The 24,735-nt window shown below is 46.7% G+C and overlaps 3 protein-coding genes across 16 annotated transcripts in view; 2 read left to right on the top strand and 1 right to left on the bottom strand.

The window, feature by feature from the left end:
* The first annotated feature begins 249 nt into the window (after nucleotides 1–249).
* LOC118513081 (purine nucleoside phosphorylase) lies at nucleotides 250–5,356 on the top strand. 2 transcript variants are annotated; one of them, XM_036058445.1, is made up of 3 exons: nucleotides 250–436; nucleotides 4,124–4,397; nucleotides 4,471–5,356. In XM_036058445.1, exons 1-3 carry the CDS (start codon nucleotides 396–398, stop codon nucleotides 5,050–5,052), a joined length of 897 nt encoding a protein of 298 aa, XP_035914338.1. In that variant the 5' UTR covers nucleotides 250–395; the 3' UTR covers nucleotides 5,053–5,356. The 2 variants fall into 2 exon arrangements, with proteins under 2 accessions (XP_035914338.1, XP_035914337.1); XM_036058444.1 differs by lacking the exon at nucleotides 250–436 and adding an exon at nucleotides 2,532–2,972.
* An 826-nt stretch (nucleotides 5,357–6,182) lies between these two features.
* On the top strand, nucleotides 6,183–11,824 carry LOC118513083 (purine nucleoside phosphorylase-like). Its single transcript, XM_036058451.1, has 3 exons — nucleotides 6,183–6,564; nucleotides 7,306–7,582; nucleotides 7,907–11,824. The coding sequence occupies exons 1-3, from the start codon at nucleotides 6,446–6,448 to the stop codon at nucleotides 8,501–8,503; spliced, it is 993 nt and encodes a 330-aa protein (XP_035914344.1). The 5' UTR covers nucleotides 6,183–6,445; the 3' UTR covers nucleotides 8,504–11,824.
* Nucleotides 10,979–24,735, bottom strand: part of LOC118513075 (neurabin-1) — a 58,506-nt gene continuing 44,749 nt past the window's right edge. For 7 of the 13 annotated variants that reach the window (XM_036058429.1, XM_036058428.1, XM_036058427.1 and 4 more), the window contains 10 exons: nucleotides 21,856–22,870; nucleotides 19,994–20,014; nucleotides 18,703–19,799; nucleotides 18,535–18,632; nucleotides 18,081–18,464; nucleotides 15,763–15,816; nucleotides 14,444–14,653; nucleotides 13,262–14,369; nucleotides 12,699–13,000; nucleotides 10,979–12,533 (listed from right to left, as the gene is read on the bottom strand). In XM_036058429.1, coding sequence (XP_035914322.1) covers nucleotides 12,249–12,533; nucleotides 12,699–13,000; nucleotides 13,262–14,369; nucleotides 14,444–14,653; nucleotides 15,763–15,816; nucleotides 18,081–18,464; nucleotides 18,535–18,632; nucleotides 18,703–19,799; nucleotides 19,994–20,014; nucleotides 21,856–22,870 — 4,574 coding nt within the window. In that variant the 3' untranslated portion in view covers nucleotides 10,979–12,248. Of the gene's footprint in view, nucleotides 12,534–12,698; nucleotides 13,001–13,261; nucleotides 14,370–14,443; nucleotides 14,654–15,762; nucleotides 15,817–18,080; nucleotides 18,465–18,534; nucleotides 18,633–18,702; nucleotides 19,800–19,993; nucleotides 20,015–21,855; nucleotides 22,871–23,056; nucleotides 23,546–24,735 lie in introns of those variants that run through there. The other 6 variants (XM_036058434.1, XM_036058436.1, XM_036058435.1 and 3 more) reach the window with 5 other exon arrangements.

Raw genomic sequence — 24,735 nt, forward strand, 5'->3', positions numbered from 1 at the left:
ACGGCAACCGAATCAATCGCTCGGCTTGTGTTAGGATCGTCTAGAGCGTTTGCCCGAGAATTCATAACCTCTTCCATCTTCCCAACGCTACCGAACCCTTAAAGGGAGCCCCCCCCCAAAGTGGTGGTGATGGTGGTAACAAAAAGTCAAACAAATAACTTTACGAGTTTTGTAAACTTGATCAAGAGTACGAGATTGCATGCAAACCACCCGCTGGACGCCGGGTCTTATAAATATAAGATCGTGCGTGAAAGTGATTGCACTAAGCTATCGATAATCTTACCAATCACATTACAACGGTTCCAGCAGCTCGTTTCGGCGCCCGGTGAAAGTGAGCTTCCAGAAGCTTTTAAATTTTTTTTCTTCCAAAACTGTCTAGCTCCTTGAGCAACAAAATGGCGACCTTCAACGAAAGCAAGCAGGGCGTGAGCCGAATGTAAGTATCACGCCAAGTGCAAAGAAAGTGTCACGTTTGTGGAATACGAGTGAAACATGGTGAGGGTGATGGTTGAGATAATTGGGCCTGCTTTGTGATGCCCCAACCGCTCAAGGTCCTGCTGGACTGAAAAGAGTGGCCGGACCAAGGCCGGCCCAGCACGGCAAGCACAATTGTCGGCGATGCACTTTTGGTTCGGGGGTACCAGGGCCAGAGCATCGGAAAGCCATTAAGCAACAGGCCCAGTGTGCCAGTGTGCCCGAGCTCCGATGGCTAATTTGCTCTGCATCGGAATTGCACGATGGGATAGAGCATGAAGGCAGCGACCGAGTCGAACGTGGAGAGCAATCACCGACCGAGCACACAAACAAGCCCCAATCATGGTCATTTGCCCGGTGTTACTAGGTAGTAGTTGAAATGTGTTTTGCAAACTACCCTACTACACCAATCGGGGTGAAGGGCTTGGCAACCGCTGTCCGACAGTGCTATAAAGTCCCTCTCGGGGAAATTGGAATTGGAGACGATGACTCTTAATTGAAGTACGGGAGATATTGCTTCCTGATCGTGGGCCAAAGTTAGTAAACACAGAGGGCTACTCTATCTCTCTGGACGCTACTCTATCTTTCTCCCTTGCTCTGGAATAGTCGACAAGCTTCCGGAGACATTAGAATGGCAAAATGGCGCATCACAGACAAGTGTTCTCAACAAATCAAAACAAGTGTCCAAAAATGCCTCAGGAAAATAAAGCAAGTGATCGTACTATTATCAGCTGTGACGGATTTACGGCTAACGTAGAAAGGATTCTAGACTTCTTTCTTCCCTTTACAAGACATCGGACGGTTGGTAGGTAGGCACAAACATGGAAAACAAACCCGATTAGTTGCATCACCCTGTTTGTTGTTTCCTGCATTCTTGCAGTCCGGTGTTTTGCTGATGATCATGACATCCTCCAAGCAGGCAGGCACCAGGATGACCCCCCGGTTAGGCTGAATTGTTTACTAAACGATCGCCAAGATAAGGCCGTCGAAAGGGGGCCCATCGAATAGCCATAATATTGTGCCGCTATACCACATCACGATCACGTGTCGGTGGGTCTGCGATCGGTCCCATATCCTTAAAGAAAATGGTTTACGGTGAGGCCATTTTCTTCAACCTTGAGCTATTCTGTTCGGACTTTTCTATTGCCCGGTCCTTATCGCTTCCAGTTCCAGTTCTTGTTGATCGCGTGACGTCTTTTCATCTTGCACAACAACATGTTATTTTGCGTGATGGGCTCACGGAGCCGCGGTTTAGGACATCTCAACGCTCAACTCTCTGATTCGTTGAGCGCCGAGTAAACAAACAGCGGAACTCGGTAGCATCTAGCTGGACGAGATGTCTACTGAGTGTTGGGTTTGAACATTAAAAATCACTTCCGCCTTTGCTATTGAAGTTACGCGGCCACAACCTACAGTGGGACACAAAGAACTGTAACGATTCTGCATTCCACAACCCAGGTAGAACAAAACAAAGAGAATTAAAATTCGCAAATCGATTAAAAAATCCACTGCCACCGTACAAGTGAACGGTTTCCGCGACAGACAAACTCGTTCAAGCTGATCGGATCTGCTACGGGGATCGGTACCAAACAAACTGTACAACACTTCCTGTCGTGCGCGTGCCATCCAAAACTGCTTCAAACTGAACTCCCTCCCCCGGCCATCCTTCCCACTCCATCGATAAATGGCCGAATGGTTGGTTGTCAGCCAAGTCTCTGTGTTGAGATGCATCCATCGAAATGCATCATGAGCCTCCCTTTCGGCTTTGGAGTCCCTTTTCGTCCGGTGGTGAGCGACAACAACACCATTACTTAAGAGCGTCATCATCATCATCATCATCATCCTCTTTTCATAATTACCATCCACCCTTGTCCTGGTCCTGGGTCCTCCTATCGCCGTGGCTTTCTACCGTTGCAATCAGCGCAAACACCACCGCTCGTCCATGCACACACCGGCACATCGCCCTTTCCCAAATGTTCGAGTCCGTCACGCGAAAACATGCGCGCCATCGTCGGCCTCACCATCGGGTCCCCGGGTGCGGTGTGTTGGAAGGTTTGATGCTATCACCCGGCGACGCGTACCGTCACTAGCGATCGAGGTGCGACAGTGTACGGTTCAGCAGTTGCAGGAAGCTCTGGTTCAAGTTCGCTTTCGGCTTGCCATTGTAGCTCGGTCCAAGCGTTTCTTCGACAGTTTTTGTGTGTGAAGTGTCTCTATTACAAGCAGGAACTAAGCTCTAAAATTAAGAGACCATAGGGAAGTGAGCAAGAGCAAGGAAAGATGAGCAAGTTTAGTTACCTTCAAAATGGCAACGGAGTACCGAACGGTGTTTCGAACGGTTCTGGTGCTTCGCTTGCGACGAACGGTCATCACCACGTTCAAAATGGACATGCGAACGTGAACCGGAATGGGTTCGACGGGTGCCCGGCTGCTGAAACCTACCAGCAAAAGGCGGCTACGAGCGGTCCCTTCCATATGCCACGCACCGAACACGTTGGGTAAGTCCGCTAAGACGCGATGACAACACGCATGGCTTCTGGCAGAAACCGGAACCTCCCAGTGTGTGTGTGTGTGTGTGTGTGGGCTACGTGCGAAACAGGGAAAGATGATCCCGATGTTGGATAGTGCGTGGAAAACATGCAAGTGCCGAGTTTGGTGTCCGTGTGCACGTAGTACCCTCCCGAGAAGGGTATCGATCGACGAGTGATTAATGTGGTGCGTAGTCTGCTATGGATTGCTCGGCATGGTCTAGCTTTGGCAAGGCTGTTCTAGAATTTCTAGAATTTGAGACCTTGTCTCTAGAATTAGCTCCGGAGAGGGCATTCTAATCCTTGTCGGAGAAGGCTTCAGCATCGCTAGGATTTTCAGCTTCCAAGAAAGTTGGGTACTCTAGCCAATGTTTTTTGACCCCGTCGGGTCAGGCGGCTTCAGAAACCCTGGGCGAACGAATCTGTCTTGCCTCGCCGGGCATATGAAATTATCAGCCCACCAAACGACGCTGATGCGACGACATTCGCAAATACGTTCGTGGTCGTGGTGTCGGCCATAATAAATCTCGAATTGATTCGTCGCCCACCCGGTCGCCGTCGTTATCAGCCGTTGTCATCGAGAATGTTCGTCGTGTTTAAGAAATGGGAATAACAGCAACGACTTAGGCTGTGAGAGCCTGTTTGGCATGTCCAAACCCGAGGTGTCGTGCTGAAGACACCGACATGCTGGCGGTTGGCCGATTATTGTTGCCGATTGACTACAGCGCGTCAACGATGGCGATCGTGCCCCCATGAAACGATCACCAGGGTCATCGCGCACCAGGGACGCATATACGCCGCCATTATGGCAACGGGCAGGTTTCGGAAGGGAAGCGAACCTGCTGATAACGGTGCAGCGTAATTGTGTTTGCCCAGCCTTCGGCAGGTGATTAGTGGTTTTCTTCGCCGACTTGCGGTTTTTCTTTTTGTTGTTTGCGATAGAGCACCTTAGAACGCAATTCTTGCGAGTGAAAGCTGTACGGTTTTTCCGTAAGGTCCTTAAGGGCATCAATTTTGAGACAGTGAATAGCAAATTGGTTCTCACCTCGCGCGTCAGCATCTCTCAGACCTTCCACGTTTAATCGTTTGCCTTTCGCTTCTTTCTAACCCACGACAAACAGGTATACGTACGACACGCTGCAGGAAATCGCCACTTATCTCCTAGAGCGTACTGGACTCCGCCCGAAGGTTGGAATCATTTGCGGGTCCGGACTGGGCACGCTGGCCGATCAGCTGACCGACGTGGACAGCTTCGACTACGAGACGATCCCCCACTTCCCCGTCTCGACTGTGGCCGGCCATGTGGGGCGGCTTGTGTTCGGCTATCTGGCCGGCGTGCCGGTTATGTGTATGCAGGGCCGGTTCCATCACTACGAAGGCTATCCGCTCGCTAAGGTAGGCAGCTCCTTGCGTCCTTGATTGAGCAGAATCACGAAATTCTAATCCAAAATTCTCGCTCGTTCTGCAGTGTTCCATGCCGGTGCGTGTAATGCATCTGATCGGCTGTACGCACCTGATCGCGACCAATGCAGCGGGTGGAGCTAACCCCAAGTACCGCGTCGGAGACATCATGCTCATCAAGGATCACATCAATCTGATGGGCTTTGCCGGTAACAATCCGCTGCAGGGACCGAACGATGAGCGGTTCGGACCACGGTTCTTCGGTATGGCCAACACGTACGATCCGAAGCTGATCCAGACGGCGAAAACGATCGCACGGCAGATCGGAATCGAGAACGAGCTTCGCGAGGGCGTGTACACGTGTCTCGGTGGACCTAACTTCGAGACGGTGGCCGAGGTGAAGATGCTGGCCATGCTCGGTGTCGATGCGATCGGCATGTCAACCGTGCACGAGATCATCACGGCCCGGCACTGCGGCATGACGTGCCTTGCCTTCAGCCTCATCACCAACATGTGCACGATGAGCTACGAGGAGGAGGAGGAACACTGTCACGAAAGTATTGTCGGTGTCGGCAAGAACCGGGAGAAGACGCTGGGCGAGTTTGTGAGCCGCATCGTGAAGCACATTCACTACGAGGCGAAGAAGTAAAGGGAGCAAATGTAGATGTGGACCGGGGGAAAAAAACAGACAGACAGTGAGCGTGCGGTAGCTGTAAGCGTCACCTTAACTTAGATAACACAATTATACAGATAGCTTTAGGTAAAGGTTAATCGTAATATAGCTAGGTATAATGCATCCCCAGAAATCCACACGAGTGCTATAGACTGTAAAGAAAATTAAAAAAAAAACTAGAATATTGTAAATTTCTACTAAAAGCAAGTTATGAGGTTAGAAGAGAAAAAAAAAACAATTTAAAAGAATGCTTAAAATAAACAATTTTTTGTAAAAAAAAGTTTTGTATTCTCTTCCCACTCAATTCAACCAGCAGTTTATTCCGGTTTCGTACCAATTGGCACGATGAGCGACGATAACTCAATTTAGGAACATCGCCAATGACCCACAACGGCGCGTTGACAATGACCCCACGAACACGGTCTACGAACTCGAAGCGCATCGCGCAAACCGTTTACGCTCCAAATGGTCAAACCATTGAAACCATTTAGGTGGCAGCAGCTGATAAAACCCGCCAACGCCGCCGATCCTTTGCCCGTGCTTCGCGAACCATCGGGTTCGGTCGGAAGCAATTGTTTCTGATGATGATGCCATTAAATTGGGCAGTTTAGCCCAGTCGGACGGGATGAAAGGAATCGGTGCTTTTATGTTGCAAAATCGGAGGAAGCGGAAGAATAAAATGAAGGAGAAGTAGAGGCGATTGCAACGAGTTCTAGCAACTTTTCCATTCGATTATGGGAAGCTAGGAAGCGTGCTATAAAAACGAAATGAGTGCTATAAAAATCATTATAGCATGCTATTTTTGGGGATATTTTAAATGATTTTTGAAAATTTAATTTAATTCATTTTCGCTCGTGAACGAAACCATTGAATAAAAACTTCTTTTGCAAAAATATTATTTAAATATAAAGCGAATTGGAGAATTCCCCAGCAAAACTTCCGAACCAATTGATGACCAAAGACCAACATTCTCATAGAAAAACGTTATCATCGAACACAAACATTGGAGGCTGGAGGTTTGCAGCGGGTTAAGCCATAACATTCCACGCAGTTCCAACAGCTTCAACCAACACGCCTGCTGCCCATCTCGCACCACAAACACCAGCACAGATTGTCGCTGGACTGGAGCTGCCCTGGACGGTTGGTTCTGTTCCACCGTCATTATTCAGTCACTTGCATTCGATCGGGCACCGCGAACGGTGGTTTGTTCTGGCCGAGGATCTACCTACGTGAGCGAACTTTAAACGAACTTCAACTGTGCTTCAAAGTGTTCAAGTCTGGCGTGTGTGTGTGTGTACAGTGAAGTTCTTTATCGTTGTACTATTAAGTGCTACAAACAAAGAAGTGTACTATTTAAATCAAATTAGAGATGAATCGAGCTGCGACAGTTAATGAAGTGTCCAACGGACAGCAGCAGCAGCCGAATAAAACAAAGCCATCTGGCAAGCGGATCAACGGATTGAGCAGCTCGGTGCAGGATATTGCTGGGTACGGTAGAGTGTTTAGTCAGAATCGGGCTGCCCGATCGTTTCCATTTCAAATGGCATTCCACCGCAACTCGACAACTCGTTCAAACAAAGGTCCGGCGCGCAGTGATACATTCCGGTTGACGTTAACGGTCCATTGCAAGCCCTCTCCCCTGGTTTATGATTGATGGGGAAAAGGCTGGCTGTAACGGTTTAAATTATATCACTGGTGGAGAGTGGAAAAAAGCAACCCCGAACGCCAACCGGATCAGTCTAGAGCAGTGCGCTAGGGCAAGGTCGGAGCGTATTATTAGCATAATCAGAACAAAGCGTTTAGAAGTGCGTTCCACGGTTGTACTTTCTCTTTTAAAATAAAGAATTAGTGATTGTATCCCCTTAGCTTAGGGAGATAGTAGAGCTGCTTTTAGGATCACCATCTTGATAAGATGTACGAATATCTGAAGTCTTCCCTCTATCTTCAGAAACTGTGAGCTAAAATTAGTAATTATTCATAAACGTTCAAGATCTCTGTACGGTAATTGTTTCATAAATCAGATACATTCAGAAGGGTACTATGCTCACCTTACGCTAAGCGATGATTGCGTCTAGCTCGCACAGCAGCACATCGGCCAGACGCTGATTCGTGCAGGAGGACGTGTCGTTGCAGTAATTAAAACCACTCAACCAAACGCCTATTTGTGATCAGCCTGCTTTTGTTTTGTTTCTCCTGCTTCTTGTCGCTCACAAACACCAACCTGGCCAGCTATGGTAGCTTCGAGATGGTGCAGGAAATCGCCACTTATCTGCTGGACCGCACGCGAATCCGTCCCCAGTGCGGAATCATATGCGGCTCGGGACTGGGCTGCCTGGCCGAACAGCTGACCGACGTGGATAGCTTCGACTACGAGACGATCCCGCACTTCCCCGTCTCGACCGTACCCGGACACGTGGGGCGGCTCGTGTTCGGTTATCTGGCCGGCGTGCCCGTCCTTTGTATGCAGGGCCGGTTCCACTACTACGAGGGATACTCGCTGGCGAAGGTAAGCTTACAACACTTGTTGTTTTCGATTTCGCACCAAACGGAAACGCAACGAAGTGCAGCCATTTGGGCAAGAACTTTACTTTACACACCCTAGAATCCGGTTTTATGCCCTGGAAAGGGATTATTTTCTTCACTAAACTGAAGCGCAGCTATTCACTAGGGAAAAAGGTAAACAACTGTTTTGACAGTTGTCTAAAACGAAGGTAAACAAGGTTGACAGCGCGTTGTTTGAATTGCTGTCACTGTTTTGAAATTCAATATGGCGGACGACGGTTACAAATACTCTACTTTAAAAGTAGTAACTTTTTGTCCTTTCTTTTAGTGTTCCATGCCGGTGCGTGTAATGCGGCTGGTCGGTTGTACACATCTGATCGCTACCAATGCGGCCGGTGCCATCAACAACAACTTTCACGTCGGAGACATTATGCTCATCAAGGATCACATCAATCTGATGGGTTTCGCGGGAAACTGTCCACTGCTCGGCCCGAACGATGATCGGTTTGGGCCACGGTTTCTTGGGATGGCAAAAGCGTACGATCCCGGCATGTTGCAGGTAGCGAAAGATACCGCCAAGCATGTTCCCGGGCTGGGCAGTATCTTACGGGAAGGAGTCTATTGTTGTGTCGGTGGACCTAACTTCGAGACGGTGGCCGAGGGACGGTTGCTCTCGTTGCTCGGTGTTGATGCGATCGGGATGTCAACCGTGCACGAGATCATCACGGCCCGGCACTGCGGCATGACGTGCTTCGCCTTCAGCCTCATCACCAACATGTGCACGATGAGCTACGAGGAGGAGGAAGAACACTGCCACGAAACGTTTGTGGACGTGGGGCGTCAGCTGGAGGGACGGATCTGTGAGCTGGTTACGCGTGTTGTCGGCACCATCCGATCGGAGGCTAATGGACGAAAGAAGGAATAGTTCTACTACTAAGCCGCCATGTTATGTATCACACCAAACGAATAAATCTACTACTACACCATCGATCGTTCCATTTAACTACCATTCGTGTTTGTTTGTTTATTGTTGCCGTTTTTTTATATGGTTTTGCTTTCTTATGTGTGTGTGTGGATGATGATTTTTGAATTAATTTTATCATTGGGGGTTTACAATGCACATCAACTTTCGCTCCTGATCATCGCAATGCGTATCCATGCCGTCCATTTTGTTTTACGAGTAGTATGTATATGCTTCCGTTTATTTATCTTCTTTACCCATATTAATACTTATGTGTTTTCATGTTTATCTGCTTTTCCTTTGTTTCGTTTTGATGGAACCACTTCCCCACAAACTTCAATCCTCCGGCACCATCAACATCATCCGATCCGATCCGATTGAGCAACGGTTGTACTTACGTTCACCGCCATTTTCTTTTGGTTTCTACTGGTTTTCTTTATATCATTTTATATATTCGATTCATTTTGTGTGTACAATCATTTAGTTCCATTTGGTTTGGTGCATTTCCATTGGCTAGGCGCTCGCTCGCTGCAAACTGCAGGGAACGATTAGCACAGCTGACGATGTTAGGCTTTTCTCATTCGCATTTGTTCTACTTCACGCGTTCATGTATGATAATTTTAACTTTCCTTTCTAGAGATAGCGTAATGGTAGAGAGTTGAAGTAAGAAAAGGGTAAAAAGGTGTGTTCATGTGTTGGGTTTTTCTTAAATTTCTTAAAATGTGTACTTGAAAGAGGCATCTTCCAATTCGGCTCGTCGACTTTTGTTCCATTGATTATATTGGCCCTCCTCCCTTAAATTCACTTAATATCAAATGAGCATTTTATCTGTTTCTGTGTAGATATTGGTTCTGGGATATTTTCATTGCCTTTCCAGCTTCTTTTTTTTTTCTTCAAAAAACAAACACGTGGGAAGATCTCATACAATGTGTGTGTGTGTGGTTCTGCTGCTGTGGAGCAAAAATGTGTGTTCAAAACGGACAACTCCGACGTACAAAAATTGGACAACTTGGTTTTTGAGGGGTTTATCATTTGGTTTGCTTTTGCATCTCTCGTTCTGTTTCGATTCGACATCTAATAGTTGTATCGGTTCCGCTGGCTTCCCTATTTCGGTTGCCATCCCTGTCGAGCCCGACGAAGTGTTGCTTCTGTATGGGTGTAGTTTATCATCATGGTATGTTTAAATTTTGGCGGTGGATTTAAAGTTCTACATTTTATAAGAATTTGTTCTTTGACTTTTTCGCATAATTTGTTCACTTATAAATGACCACGGATGAACGTTGCGTCAGCCTTTGCTTCACCTATCAGGGACGCGAAATCGTAACGGATTGCAGCCCGTACTTTGCATTCTAAACATGTCAACCACGTTCGAACTGGAGCTGCACAATCGTCCAGAGTCCATCGGCAAACGTCCACCAGTCTAATTGATGATACGCAAAATAAAGCTTCATCGCACGGGCGGCAAAATTATGCTAAGGCCGTTCACAAGCACTGTTCCCTGTGTGACGCTATGCAACACAATGCCTGTCATAACTGTGGCCATGTCAGCGTGTGGCACACGACTGTTTACAAACGGCGGCAGATTATTTTCCTAATCAACGATTCGACCGCCGATCGACATCCGCCGCAGGTCAGCACTGATTCGTCAGCGGCATCAACCGGCAGACGGCATGGGATGGATGGATGTCCGGTATACCATCCCTAAAGGTCAGACGCGTAACAATTAAATCACTGTGAGGTTTTGTTGAACTAACAGGAGCAACAACAACACAAAAAATACAGCAACGAAAAAAAAGGTGATGCTGAACGCTAAAAGCCAACACCACATCTGCCCGGAACAATATGTCGAAAGGTTAATGGCGGCGCGATTCGATAGGCCGGGCCCCCTTCGCAATATGGCAACAGATGGCGGGGGGGAAAACTGCCACACCACGCGCTATCAGCTCGTAAAATGCTACCCTCATTGCGCAATTTGCCATTCGAATGATGTCACAAAGGAATGTGTACTACCGTCCGTATAGTACCGTGCAAGAACATAGAAAACTGGGAAGAAAATTAATAAATCGAAAGAAGAATAAAGTAAAAGTTTGAAATTTGTTTAAAAAATATAAAGCAAATAAAGAAGAAAGTAAAACAACGAAAAAAAAAACAAAACACCATTCGACTGTCACAATTTATTGTGTGATCTCCCTATATCCTCTTCCGCTTCCTTTATCTCTTTCTTTCTCTCTCTCTCTTTTCGTTCACCCGTTTGCAACAACTTCGGATTGTTGTTGCCGCAAACGGATCGAGAATCTTCTATACCTAATGCTTAATATACCATATGCTTGTGTGTGTGAGTGTCTGTGAGTGTTTCGACGCGTGGCCATCGTCGTCGTCCTGTTACTTACACTGAGGATTTGCAAATAAAGCTATCCGCTTTAGCTACCATTTTGTTTGATTTCCACCTATTCTAATTCACTACAACGATGTGTAAGTGCATTTTTGTTGCACCTGGAGGGTAGTAAAGAGGGAGTTGGTGGTGGTGGTGGTAGAGTGCCTGACGGGGAGGAGTTTTGGTTTAAATCGGTGCTGCACAATACAACGGTGTCCACCATATTTTATGGGATTAATTCTTATGACACACGCACACACACTCACTCACCATGCACGCAAGTCGCGTGTTTGTCGGTTTTGGAGTTTCTGTTCTATCAATAATGATTACATCACACACACACCCTCTCGCGTTCGTCACAATTGTTGCACTATCGTTTACCTGCTTGAGATACCGCCATTGTTGCCTGTTTTATCGCTGAATAGTTCACTCACTCTTGTTGTTGTATGGATCCGGATTACTAACAGCTCACCAATACAAAATGGCTTCCATTTAACACGACAAACATGCGACCATTCGGCCTTCCCGGAGCAGCCAGAAAGAGTTGGCCTGGCAAATTGCTTTACTTTAAAGATACTTTTGATCATAGCTACCGTTGTGATTAATTTTTAGTGTTTTTTTTTGTTCTAGAACCGTTGCTTAGCTTAGCATGCTTTGAGTCTTTGCACAGAATGTGGTTTACTCTTTCGCTCTTTCTATCTCTCTTCTCTTTGCTCTCTCAGTAACGCGCCGAGGAACAATCGCATTTAACATGCAAAATTATCAATTTTAAATAAATAAATTATAGAAAACACACTCAAACACACACGCAAAAAAAAAACGCCAACCTATCATACGTAATTATAATTAAAACGAATGCTTAAATAAGAAAACACTGCACACGTCTTTAACACAGCAAAAAGAGGGCAAAACACAAAGAAACAAAAAAGAAACACATGAAAAACCTAACTGAAAAAAGTAACGGCCCGATTGCGTTTATCGTGTGACACAAAAAGGTAAAGCAATACCTTACTTTTAGATAATATTCACAGAAAAATAAACACAGTAACTTGTACAATTAACTAAATACACTATTTTGTGTGTGTGGGGTGGTACCGCGAAAAACGGACGATAATCCCACCCGGATCGAGTCGTGCGTGTGTGTGTGAGTCTTAAAACTTATTCCAAAATCCACTTCCCTGCCTAGCGTCATTTTGCCAAGCACAAATGGCTCCGCCTCACCTCAATTACACTAACGCCCCAGACGAGTACCCTTCTAAATGCAAGTCTTCCGAAGAAACAATCACTCGTGTTCTTACTCTCTCTCTCTCTTCCCCGGGAAGGGTGTGGTTCACCTTACTTCTGGTATCGCTTCTTCTGCTCCTTTTCCGCTTTCTTTTCCGCCTTTTTGAACAGCTTTTCCCGCTCGCGTCGCTCCTTTTCGTTCTGTTTCCGTTCCTTTTCGTTTAATCGTCGCAGTTCCTTGATGTTGCGCTTCAGCAGCTTCTTGTCATCGCCGCCCACGTTCAAAATTTTAAAGTCGGGCTTGTCAAGCTGCAGCAGTGCGCCACCCTCGACCGAGTGCTGCATAAAGGCCGGTATATGATGGTCGAGACCGATGCCGAGCAACCATTGGCACACCTGGTTTGGGAATGGAAAGGTTCGATTGATTCGAGAAAAAAAGGAAAATGTTATGTGCAAGACATTAGTGACGGTTCCGATTCCGATTCCGGAGTCGGTTCCGAAATTGGTTTCGGATTCAATTTCCAAAACCATCATTTTGCCCATCACTACAAGACACATTACCTGCTCGTTAGACCACTCTTCGACGGGACCATTTTTCCACTGATGGGTATCGCGGATACGATCGCTCGAGAAGCTGGACGTAGAACCGGACAGATCGAGCGTACGGCTCGGTGAGTAGGCGCCCGGTGACGTCGATCCGCTCGATACGCTTGACGGTGAAGGAGGTCCCTGTGATCCTGCCGCCGGCCCACCGCTAGTAGACTGACCCTGCTGCTGCTGCTGCTGCTGTGACTGTTGCTGCTGCTGCTGCCATGGACCGTTACCGCCTGGAGGAGATAAATTTTGTGGAAGTATGTTTTTCACTGCGGACGAAACGGGAAGAGAAAGAGAGAAAAAGCCAAGAAAAAAAAGAAGAAAAACCAAAAGAATCTACAATTATCTTTTGGCTTTTGACTAGAGGCACGCGAAATGAAAACGGGATTGTTGCCAATCGCCAAAGAAAACCATACGCACACACACAGAGAGTAACGTGTCACACAGTAAATTGGTCCAGACATGCACTTTCCTGAACCACAACCAGTGAATAGAACAGACAACAACAGACAGTGAGGGATGCATATTACCTTTCGGTTGTGCTTCGTGGACCGCTTTCTTGATTTCCACCAGCAAATTTTGCGACAACGAAGCTGCCGGGCTGATGTGCCTTTGCTGTTGATTGATCTCGGAGTAATCGTCGCTCGAGTCTCGCGACGATCCATCATCGATCAAACCACCGCCGGATCCGCGACGACCTTCTCGCTCCGCCAGCCGTTCCTTCAGCTGCTCCGCTAGCAGCGGTGGCGTAATACCCTTCAACCCTTTCGGCCGTCTGCTCGGGTACATCCAGCTATCGCTCGACAGTCCACTATCCTTCAGCTTATCCGTCGACGAACCGAGATCACTGTCGTACGATGAAGCGTTCAGATCGGAGCCGTAGCTCGAGTTCAGCTTCCCATTGTCCGACCCAACAGCGGCCCGATAAATGTTCGGAATCGTTGTGTGTTGCTGCTGGTCTGGATGTCCTGCTCCACCAGAACTTCGCTCCTTGTTTACCTGAGCGTACACTGGCGGACCGGAGTCTTCTCCCTTGAGCGTGGCCACCTTACGATTCACAATCTGCGGCGTACTGTACAGTCCACTGTACTCGTGCGAACCTTCCGTACCGCCGGTTGTGCTTCGCGTCATGTGACCCTCCTCGTCGCTCTCATCCAACGCACAATCCGATCCACTGTTGCTGTGACTTCGTTTGCCGGGAAGATTACGCTTCGCCAGTCCACCTCGCGCCACTAGATCACTTTTCCCCTTGTTCAGCGAATTGTCCAACAGTTCGTGCTGCGGCACGGCAACGTCTAGATCATCGTCCTTCGTCGACGGAGGCACCTTACGCTCGACCGTGGCCGTTTTACCGTCCTCGCCCTCACCGTCGGGCGAAAGATCACTGAACTCGGTGTCGGACAGATCCGTTTCCAGCTTCTGGAAGACGGGTTTGGGTGGCTGACGGCGCGACATCTGAGGCGTCAGCTTCAGGCTCGCACTATCGTACGGCAGTATCACCGGGAAGCCGGCTTTTCGTTGCGTTTCCTGCAGCTCCTGCTCGAGACTGATGACACGATCCTTGAGCTTCTTTACCAGTGCATTGTACTCGGTGTCTTTCTCCTGCAGGTGCTGCAGGTAATACTCTTGGAATTGGATCTGAAAAAAGAGGAGTAAAAATCGGTTCATGAGCCTCACAAAACACTAGCACCAATCATCTGCCGCTAACTTACCATATCCCGTTCCCGATGCTGATAATCGCGCAGTATCTTCTTCACCCGGCTGTACTTCTTTTCCAGCACCAAATACTGTGCCTGGGACTGCTGCAGCATGTTCTGATAGTTGTTGGCCTCCTTCTTAATGTTCGCCAGCTCGCGTTCCGTTTGCTTTACGCGCTCATTCAGCAGCTCTGCCTCGTTGCAGGTCTGCTGGTATTTAATGAGCTAGTAAGATGGAGTTTCGGAAGCACAGGCGCATAGGTGGCGGCAGGACGATTTGAACGACGGGACGGGGTGTAGTGTTGCAGATGGAAGGAACCGTAAAAATAACATTAGCTTTGCATTCATATGCTACGACGTGATGTAGTAGGTATAGGGGTAAGTTTAATGTACACTTCTCTCCTAAAGGGTGAGCTTTTGTGTTGTAAAAATTGAACCTAAATTCTTCTAAGGCAATCAAACATCTGTGAGTGTGTCAGTGGCGTTGGAAAGCACATCTGTGTGCAAAAAATTACTTCCGGCTAAGGAGTAGAAACGGCCCACAAGTTGCAAGGAACACACTCGCACGCAAGCTTTCGTGGAAGTGCACAGTGGAATGAGAACATGGTGAGTAAGGACAAAATAATTTAATTTAAACTCACAGTTAGTTGAGTACATAAAGTATATAAATCATTCTCATTTGGGAAGTGGTAATAGTTGTTATAAAACTTTCTAAAAATGTTGAGCTCAACTTATTAGTAATTAACTATTTTTTATGAAGTTATCTTTGTAATTTTTTTAAATACTAAAAATTACTACAACTACTGCAAACTTGTGGGCCTATTCTACTCCTTAGACTTACATCATTTAGTTAAAGAACGTGTTCAAACAGTATGTTAAAATTGTTTTGTGTAAATCGTGCCCATTTGCATTTTGCTGTAGCCGGACTTTGTGCTTTAGTGTTATGTGAGTTTGTGACATTTGTAGATTTTCTGTAAGGCTAATGAAGACGATTTAAGATTATCAAAGTGATGGTGGTAATTTTGGGGAAGCAGAAAACAGCGAGTGATCGATCACACACACGCACACACAAACAATTGCTTTAGATGGAGATGAATTGCGTACAAAAACACAAACGCACGTGCGCTCACACGCGGACATTTACACAGTTTGCTTTGGGCAACAGCCTTCATCCTTGTCCCAACGGAAACGGAAAACCCCCTTAATGTTACTTAAATCAATCCGATGAACCCAAACCCTCCCCCACAACCCCCTTCTGCTGGTTAACAACATAAAATCAAAATTAAAAACTAAAGTGACGATAACAAACACAAAAAGACGATAACGTAACTTACCTGTTGCTTCAGGTTCAGAATGTCGCCCTCATGCAGTGCAATGGTTTTAAGGTTCTGGACAATATTATTATTTTGTTTGTCGTGTTATTTATAATAGATGAGTTTTGGGGGATTCATTGCAGGTACATTCCATGGACAGGGAGGTTTTTCCATTTTCATTTCACGATGAGTGGTAGTAGTAGTAGTAGTGGTACGGTAGTAGATTTTGTGATTTGGTCGAGGGGCGTATAAATTGGAAAAACCAAATTTTGAACACCGAGAATATGTGTGTAAAAGGAACGGTGTGAGCAAGGGAAGTTTTTGAATTTGAAATGAAAAACGCGTCGGCACACGCAGGAATTTGAGTTTTGTTTGTTTGTTTTTGCATAATTTCGAGCGAGTGAGGAAGGTGGTGTGGTAGAGTTGGTTGGCAGTGACAAAGATTACAGATGCATTCGTGTGGCGGATTGGAAAGAAAGAAAAGAAATTGGGAAAATATTCCAATAAACAGATGTGTTTTCTTTTTGTTGATGTTTCTGGTAGGTATTGGTTGTTTTTTGTTTACAAAGAGTATAACGAAAGGAGAACCAGTTCGATGCAAACTTAAAACGATCGATGGGAATTCAGATTGCATGAGGTTTCATCGATATTTTTCGACAACAGTACTATCTAACAGGAAAGAAGAAGGATATCTTTTTTTTCTACAGCCTATCATTTCCAATACTATCGCGCAAACACTCAAGAGTCGAAATACAGTGTTTTTCAACTGATAATCTAGATCTTTTTTGTAGACTCCTTAGATGAAATTGGTAAACAAAGCTAGTTGACATGTGAACGGCTTCAGATGTGCGTAACTTGCAGGTAACGTAACTTGAATGTGAGATTGAGCTGTTTATACCTGTGGGTTAAGCACTTGCTGACAGGCCGTGTACAATATCATCGGCTACAGTTACAATATCATCTGGTAACTTCACAATAAAAGTTAATTGAATTGAACAACTAGCTTTGTTTAGCATTTCATCTAAGGAGCCTACAAAAAAAGATCGATGCTTTTACATTATCAACTGGAAAACCCTGTAAATATCAAAGAGAGCCCTGAACAAAATTACTACGACCGCGGTGCATCTGTGAAGGGTGGCAGTGCGCTAAGGTCTCTAACAAGGTATGCATGCATTCAGCACGGGTTGTTCATACACACACAGCGTGACATGCAGGAAAACAGTCTTACCGTCTCAATGGAAAGAGTATGGAAATAGCTTTTCTTTTTTTTGCATATATACAAACACACACACGCGATTCTGTGGCAAGCCTTCAGTAGTATCCACAGCCCATTATGCCGATCTCCGCGTTCCTTCGGGAGGTTTCGGTACAGCCATGTATTTGCTTTGATGCAGTGTTAGAGAAACCCATAAGAAACGCAAATCGCGTTCACTAAACTCTAATAAAATGGCACAGCAAACAAGAAGAAGCCAAAAACAAAGAAGAAAAAATACATAACAAAAGCAACACACACATGGTGATAACACACTAGTACAACACAGCAAAGCGCCATGTGGTGAGTTTGTGTGTGAGGAAGAAGCAAGAAATTATGACAAGAAATAAATCAGCACAATGACTATATCAAAAAACTCTCTACGATCTAGAATTTGCCACAGAGTTGGTACAGATAAAATAAAAACGATTGTTAAACGCTTGAAGCACTATTGAACGAAACTTTACCGCTTTATGCTGCACAGACATAATGGCCACATTCCCAACATTGGATTAGAAGGATTTGCGATTTGCACAGTAAAAAAGTAGAACGAAATGGAAATAGAACAAACCACGTTAAAGGTATACGAACGCGCTAAAAAAAACCTCGAAACGCAAAAAAACAAGTGGTGCAGGTAAATCTTATCTTGCGGTGCGGTTATTAGAGTAAAAGTATAGAACAGTTGGAAAAGATTGTAGCATTTTCAGTTCAGGAAAAATTAAAGCTATTCGTTTCAAACATTAGCAACGGCTTTTTCTTTTTTCGCACTCGTTTCAAGAGTTGTGTAGCCGCAGAACATTTTCATTTAATTATTTTTATTTATAAAAACGGATGCAAAGTTGCGCTTCGTTCGTTCGGTTTGCATTCAGAAGAATCGACATTTAAAGCAACTCAGGAATGAACTCATTCCAAAAAGCTAACATAATCTTAACAAACGACAACGAATCGAAAAGGCCACGGTTTGGCCATTAGTCTAGGCGACGATCGTTACGAAACAACTGATGATGAGGTTGCGAATGGTAAGGAAATGATGAGATAGGTAGATAGAACGTATAAGAAGCGACACATTTGGCAACGATTTGCTTACCTCCTGCAGGATTCGTCGTAACGACTCCACGTCACTGCTTCTGGCAGCTTCCGTCTCGAACAGTGATTCGGCCGCATTCGTCGTCGGACTGACCGGGCCTTCCGAAACGCTCGAATTGGCCGACACCGGCAGCGTACTGTCTTCGGAGATTTCCGCATTTCGACGAATGTAATCCTCCAGCTGGCGCTTAACGCGTTCCTCCTTCTCACGGTCCGCTTGCAAGCTTTGGCGGATGAGTTGCGCGACTTCCGAATTTTCCGGATCTCGCTCGCGCCCGATCTGGAACCGTACCAGACCGGAGGTGTTGCGCAGCACGGACGCAGCGTACGCCTGCGTAACACCGACTAGACTTTTGCCATCGACTTCAATGATTTGATCGTTCACCTAAAATAGAAAACGCGGGTGGTGTTAGTTGCAGCTCAGCAGAGTAGAGAGCAGGCTGTGTATTCCAAACCTGTATTCTTCCATCACGTGCCGCGGCACCATTATCCGTAATGGTTTTGACGAAGATGCCCAACTTCTCCAGTCCAGCATCTGCTCCGACACCCATTCCTGTACAATAGCGATAGCCAATTTGTTAGCAAAATCTCAGTTCCGATGGCATGCATTCCCCATAGCTTACCTATTATGCTCAATCCCAAACCCTCCGGTCCCTTCATCAGTTCCACCGGGAAGACGTCCATCTTCTCGACCCGCTTCTCCAGCTCATACTCCGCCGAAGCTGCCACCGGATCCACATCCTCGTTTCGCCGGTCGTAATCGTTCACCGAGAAGGTCGAGAACACCTGCATCGGATTGCTGCTAAACTTCACCTTCGTGTTCTTCTTCACGTACCCGCGCAAATCGTCATCGTCCAGCTCGCGTTCCGCCTCTATCAGTCCCGGTACCTCCATCCAGAAGTTACCGTCCTCGAAGAAGTGCACCCCGTCCGGATTGACGTACACCTCCTTGCAGCGTATCGGCGGATACTCGGGAATGTAGAACCCGGCCGAATGGTTCGACTCGTCGTCGGCGGAAACGTCCGCCTCACTGATACTCTCACCGACATGCTGCCGGTGTACCGCAGCTTGCCGCCCACTGACCATCTCCCTTTCTTGAGCCTCATCCTCCTGGGTAGCCTCACCCTCGTCCTCTAAAGCACCCGTTTCGCCTGCCGATTCTTCCTGCTTGCTCAGATTGATACTGTCCGAGGTGGTGGTTGTAACGCTCGGTATCGAGTCACCCGTATCGACGTACGAATCGGCCAGAATCGACGAGGAATCAAGGATGGTTTGGTTCAGCAAGTCGGTCGTATTATTGCCGATGCTCGCATCTTCCTGCTGACTAGTGGTGGAATTGTTTCGGCTCGCGCTGGTTGGAGGAGGTGGTGGCGGTGGCTTATCACGCATGGAAGAGCCCACCGTGGACGTGGAGGAGGTTGCATTCTTCGGCGCCTCGAGCACGTCCTTTAGCCAGTCCGGCTCGTCTGAGGTGGCAGTGGTGGTTGGGGGAGCTTGTTTGGGTTGCGGTGGCAGCGGCACTGGTGGAAGCTGTGTCTGCTGTACGGGTTTGGCGGCTTGTACTGGAACTGGCTCACGCTCCGGAACGGACGGTGCCTGTTGGCGAGGACTTGCCACTACCCGTGGCAACGGTGGCTCATCCGTTTCCGCTTTGGCTTGATTGTTGAGGAGAATTTGCTCCACTTCTCGTGCCTGTTCATCCGAGAGTAACGGTCGTTGTCTGTAGACGAAGGTGTAAAGTGTAAAGGAGTTGGTATTTTTATTAAGAAATTGTCAAACCATGTAATCCTTGTCCTCAATAAAGCAAGAACCTTCGCTACGGGCGAAGATCCTTCATAGGGATTAGGCGGCGATTACCTTACGTCACTAAAAGTTAACGAATTGAAAGAGACTCAATCTTGTTGTACACATTACCTGATCTTGTTCTCCAATATTCTACTCAAACGGAACAGAACGAACCAAACGCAAGCGAAGAATCGATCGTATCCCGAAACGTGGCGTGTGGCGGTGTATGGCGATGATGGTGATGATAGGTAACGCATGTGTGTGTGTGCATGTGATGAAGATGATATTCGTGTGCGTCGTGGCGTGTTTGTAGATGATGTAGGGGTTTTTTTTAACATAAAAATGAAATTCCGGAAAATCGGGAAAAATAAAACATTAAACATTATGTGTGATGCGCGCAAGCAGGAGGGTATGGATTCCGAAACAGATATGTGTGTGAAATAAAAAAAAAAAGAAAGAAAAAGAGAGTAAAATAGAGATCAATTTAATTTCGAAATTGAAGGGATAGGCAAGGAGGCAGGCAGGCACTCATGATAATAGGGCTGTAGTAGTACGCACTACCATACAAACACACTGGCGGTATCTAAATCGTGCACCCATAAAGATAGCGTGTGTAGAGCGCGCGATGGCCGATTGACAGAGAACCGCCATGCAGCGGTGAGGGCGTGTAGAAGCAAAACTTGGGAAGTGGTAACTTAAGATAACATCAGCCATCATGAATATATCGAATGGATGCGATATTTATAATACTTATTCGCTTTTACTTGGTGTGCAAGGGAATAGAAATGTGACGCATCGCCCTCATTTCCAATATTTCAAAATTAGAGTAAACGGAGATTGCAGATGGAGGCGCATAGTGCCCCGTAAAAAAATGATCCTGTTATTAACGATATTAAAGTCTTTTTTGTATAATTATCACACTTCTGCATCATTATCAGAAGCAAATTGTACTGTTGAGTACCTAGCAACAGCGTATTCGTATCCCTCAAACTAATCTCCCGGAACTGCCCAATAAACCAAATCCAACTGGAGGTCTACATGATTGACAATTACCGCAATTATTATGCGGCCATTGGCATTTATACGAAGCTAAGTGATTAGCTCTTTGTTTATTCAATGAATTTCAATCATATCTCGCATTCCCGTGAGACTATGTCAATGGCGAACCAGTACATTGCACACAACTCACACACACACTCACACTCAGTGCAAATGCAAGTAGCAGTTCCCTACGTTCAGATTACAATGATCTTGCAGTGATAGGACACATTTGTAATGCAAAATATGCAAACCCTAGGCTACCCCACCCGCTCAATTGCATTGTACGGGGAAGCAGGCAACAAACGTCACTATGATCGATGGACTACATTCTACATTGGCAGCAAAATTTATACCCTTTGCTTGTCTCGGGGGCCAAGGAAAGTAGATGTGTGTGTCTTGCTCTCTTGTAAACAACCATTTACACTACATGAGATTTCCATTCAATACTTCACCCGCTGCTTTGTGAAGAACATAACTCACAAATCCCACGAGCAAACTAGAACTGGGTCAACACAGATGATCAGAATCGGCTGTTTACTCAATCTCGGGAAGGAAGCAAAACGGCCACGTCGAGAACTGCTGCTCGCTTTGGGTAGCGGCACGTGCGACGACTCCATACACCGGGAGAGGTTTTGATTGATTTCCTCACTGATGCTACAGGGAATTATGGATGCCAAAAAACTGTCGAAACAGCACAACCGTTCCGTTTAAATTCTCGACCGAATAACACCCAATGGCATGGTTGTTTTTGCTAGCACACATTGCCTAACATGAGTGAATCACCGAGGATCTCCAAGCAAACAATCTGACTTTTTCATCTCCAAATTTTCCTCCAAAGCAAGGCTATATACATTCTTACCTATCACTTACTAATCACACACTGAGGAGTCTGTGCCCTACAGACCTCACTTAACACATCACACCACACGAACCACAACAGGGCTACATACCTGGAGCTCAGCAGTCGCTCCGCTTCATCCGCCGTCATCTCATCGGGCAGCAGGCTGTCCTGCTCGTTATCGCTTGCATCCGCAAACTTTAAACTGTCCTGCAGATCCAACGGAGGTCCCTCCGGAATCGGTGGTGGCCGCATCGATGCAAGCGATGGTGGATCGGGCAACGTTTTCGTGCTATAATCATCCTCCAGCTCACTCAGCGTAATTCGTGTCGGATCGAGCAGTATCTGCGCACTGTGGTAACCCTTCTCGCCCATCTCACTTAGCTCGTCAAAGTCCAGTATCTTGGCCTCGTCTCGTTCACCATCCATAAAAGCCAGCTCGCTGTCAGTGGCCGTTGTAGTGGTGGAGCTATTGTCACCGAGCGAGGACGGCAGAATAGAAGCGTAAAGTACGCGATCGGTCGCTGCAGAACGACCGTTAATGATGGCCGGCGGGACACCGGCAACTTGAGGTTCCGCTAGCTGCGCACTGCCCTGCCCATTCGGCACGCTGCTACCGCTCGCTCCGGAAGGTTGAGATCGATTAAGGGCGGCCGTGTTAAGGGGAACGCCGCCCGGTTGCTGCTTTCCGTTAATACTGCTGCTCGTGTTGGCACTTCGATACACGTCCACCTCGCCATAGATTTCATCACACTCCGTACCGTCCGGACGCACCCGATAGCCCAGATCGGCGTACGTCAGTTTGGCCTCGGCTGGGCTACCGACCGGCGAACGATCCTCGCCGATCGGAAGCTTCCGTGGCGGGGACGCCGGCAACGGGAGATCAAACTCGTACGCTGGCTTAAGCTTGGCTTTGATTTCTGGCGACGGTTCATTGAAGCCACCTTCGTCCGTGGTGGTGGAGCTGCTGATGATGCTCGGTGGACGGTTGCCAAGCCCGGCGGCCGGCACGTCAAAACAAATGCTTGACACTTTCGTGCGGCGTGTAACGCCGCCATGTTGCTGCTGCTGCTGCTGCTGCTGCTGTGGTTCACCGGAATGTTCATCGTCTGTTCGTGAGGATTTTCCTGCAAAGAAGGCAAAAACGGGGAAAGATATTAGAAAACCTATGTGTGATGTACTCTATAATCTTCACCACTTGCTCGTGACATCTCCGGTTGATGGACCCTCGCATACTGAGACCCTAGCGCATCACCTAAACGACCTGCATCATCCAGACATTTGGGGAAGGGATCGCCCCGTACGCCACTCACCTTTGCAGTCGATGCAAAACCGGCGAATGCTGAGACACATCTTCTGCTGTTGCTGCTGATTGTGTCAATTCTGAGATGTCGGTCAGTGCGACGCAATCGCTCTGTCCTCCTAGCTCCTCTCACTTGCAAAACAACATCTTATAACCACTGTGCACTGACACTCTTCCCGCAATTTTTCTTCGCCACAGAGCACGCGTTAAAACCCGAATGTATCAACCGGCGTACACACCGTTGTTGGACATTCATTTCAAAAGGTTCAGCACTTTTCACACAAACAGTCAAGATTAGCGTTGCAAATAATACACACCCTTACCGGAACATTGTCATGGGGCTTTCATGGCGCACGAGTACAAAAAGAGACAAAACGTTGAGTTTTCACTTTTACCCATCACTCTATTACTGGTAGCAGTTCTACACGCAAACAATCAGCAAGCCTGGTCACCTCTCACCCAGTTCGTGTTGACGATGAGCTATTATGTGTTAATGAAGTGCATTCCAAGATGTTGTCTACAATTTTGGCCACTTTGGAAGACGCTGTCCATTGCAAAACACTTAATGTTTATCGACTTTTGGGGCTGATCTCATGAATAAAATAACACGCCGCTGTCCAGGGGGGAGAATGGATGAGAGTGCGGGAGACTCTTTGGAAATAGCGTGAAGTTTTTGCAAATGTTGCTCAAAACTTAAGAAAAACATCCCCCTTTCTGTCTTTCTGTTTGTCTTTTAATTTGAAGTAATCTCTCGACGATCTTAGCAAATATTGCCAAAAGATGGCCTTTTGAGCCATGCGGTTATGAAACCCTAAAAATTTGCGGTGTGATTGAACTCGGGAGACTCTTTCACTACTCCGTAAAGTCTGAGATCTGAATGGGAGCGACTGGAAAGCTAGGAAAATCTTGAGCGTTACACAAAGTAACCCACATCGAGCGTTTCCAAGTGGTGACGGGTGAAAACGCCTGTCCAATTTCAAGAATGTAATCTTGATTTATGTCCCTTCTCCCGGCACCGAGAACTAATCCCCGCGATCCATATTACAGGCAAATGAATGGACATAGCTTCGCCATCGTATCGTATAACTCTCAACATTACATTACATCAAGCAATTGGTCCTCAAGAAATTGAATATGATCAGCTAATAATTAGCCGCCCAAATTTTGAAAGAATTGCGTCTTATCCGGAAAAGAATATCTTCCATTCACGAACGAACGGGACTCATGTTACGCCTTTCAAATCAAACGCACTGTCATTTGAGACACCGCAAACGAAACAACTGTGTGGTCTGATTAATTTTTCCGTCACCGTCGCATCCAACCCGAACACATGTTCCGTGTCGAGTGATCGTCAAAGCCACCAGATCGTGGAATGATCCGGCCCGGAGAAAAAAGGGAGTAAAGGGAGTCGGTTTGTTGAGGATCAACCGACACTCTCTCTCTCTCTCTCTCTCTCTCTCTCTCTCTCTGTCCGAAATATTGCGACGCCATCGTAAAATCAAACGACACTTGCTATCGATCGCTAGGTTCGTTTCAGGGTAAAGGAATGTCGGCGAAGAATGTTGACGGCCGACAAAGGTGGACAGCTGCTTTAAAGCGATACTTTCGGTGACTCTTTGCAGGCGTACCGTTCGTCCACCGAAGCAGAAATAGTAGTGAAATATTTTAAACGAATACTAAGTGGGTACC

This window comes from Anopheles stephensi, chromosome 3 (assembly GCF_013141755.1).
Source record: "Anopheles stephensi strain Indian chromosome 3, UCI_ANSTEP_V1.0, whole genome shotgun sequence".
Lineage (NCBI taxonomy): Eukaryota > Metazoa > Arthropoda > Insecta > Diptera > Culicidae > Anopheles > Anopheles stephensi.

Coding starts and splice junctions, on each gene's coding strand:
- LOC118513081 (XM_036058444.1), top strand. CDS start 2,755: ATGAGCAAGTTTAGTTACCTTCAAAATGGCAACGGAGTACCGAACGGT. Junction 2,973..4,123: donor CCACGCACCGAACACGTTGG/GTAAGTCCGCTA, acceptor CACGACAAACAG/GTATACGTACGACACGCTGC. Junction 4,398..4,470: donor AAGGCTATCCGCTCGCTAAG/GTAGGCAGCTCC, acceptor CTCGTTCTGCAG/TGTTCCATGCCGGTGCGTGT.
- LOC118513083 (XM_036058451.1), top strand. CDS start 6,446: ATGAATCGAGCTGCGACAGTTAATGAAGTGTCCAACGGACAGCAGCAG. Junction 6,565..7,305: donor TCGGTGCAGGATATTGCTGG/GTACGGTAGAGT, acceptor CAACCTGGCCAG/CTATGGTAGCTTCGAGATGG. Junction 7,583..7,906: donor AGGGATACTCGCTGGCGAAG/GTAAGCTTACAA, acceptor CCTTTCTTTTAG/TGTTCCATGCCGGTGCGTGT.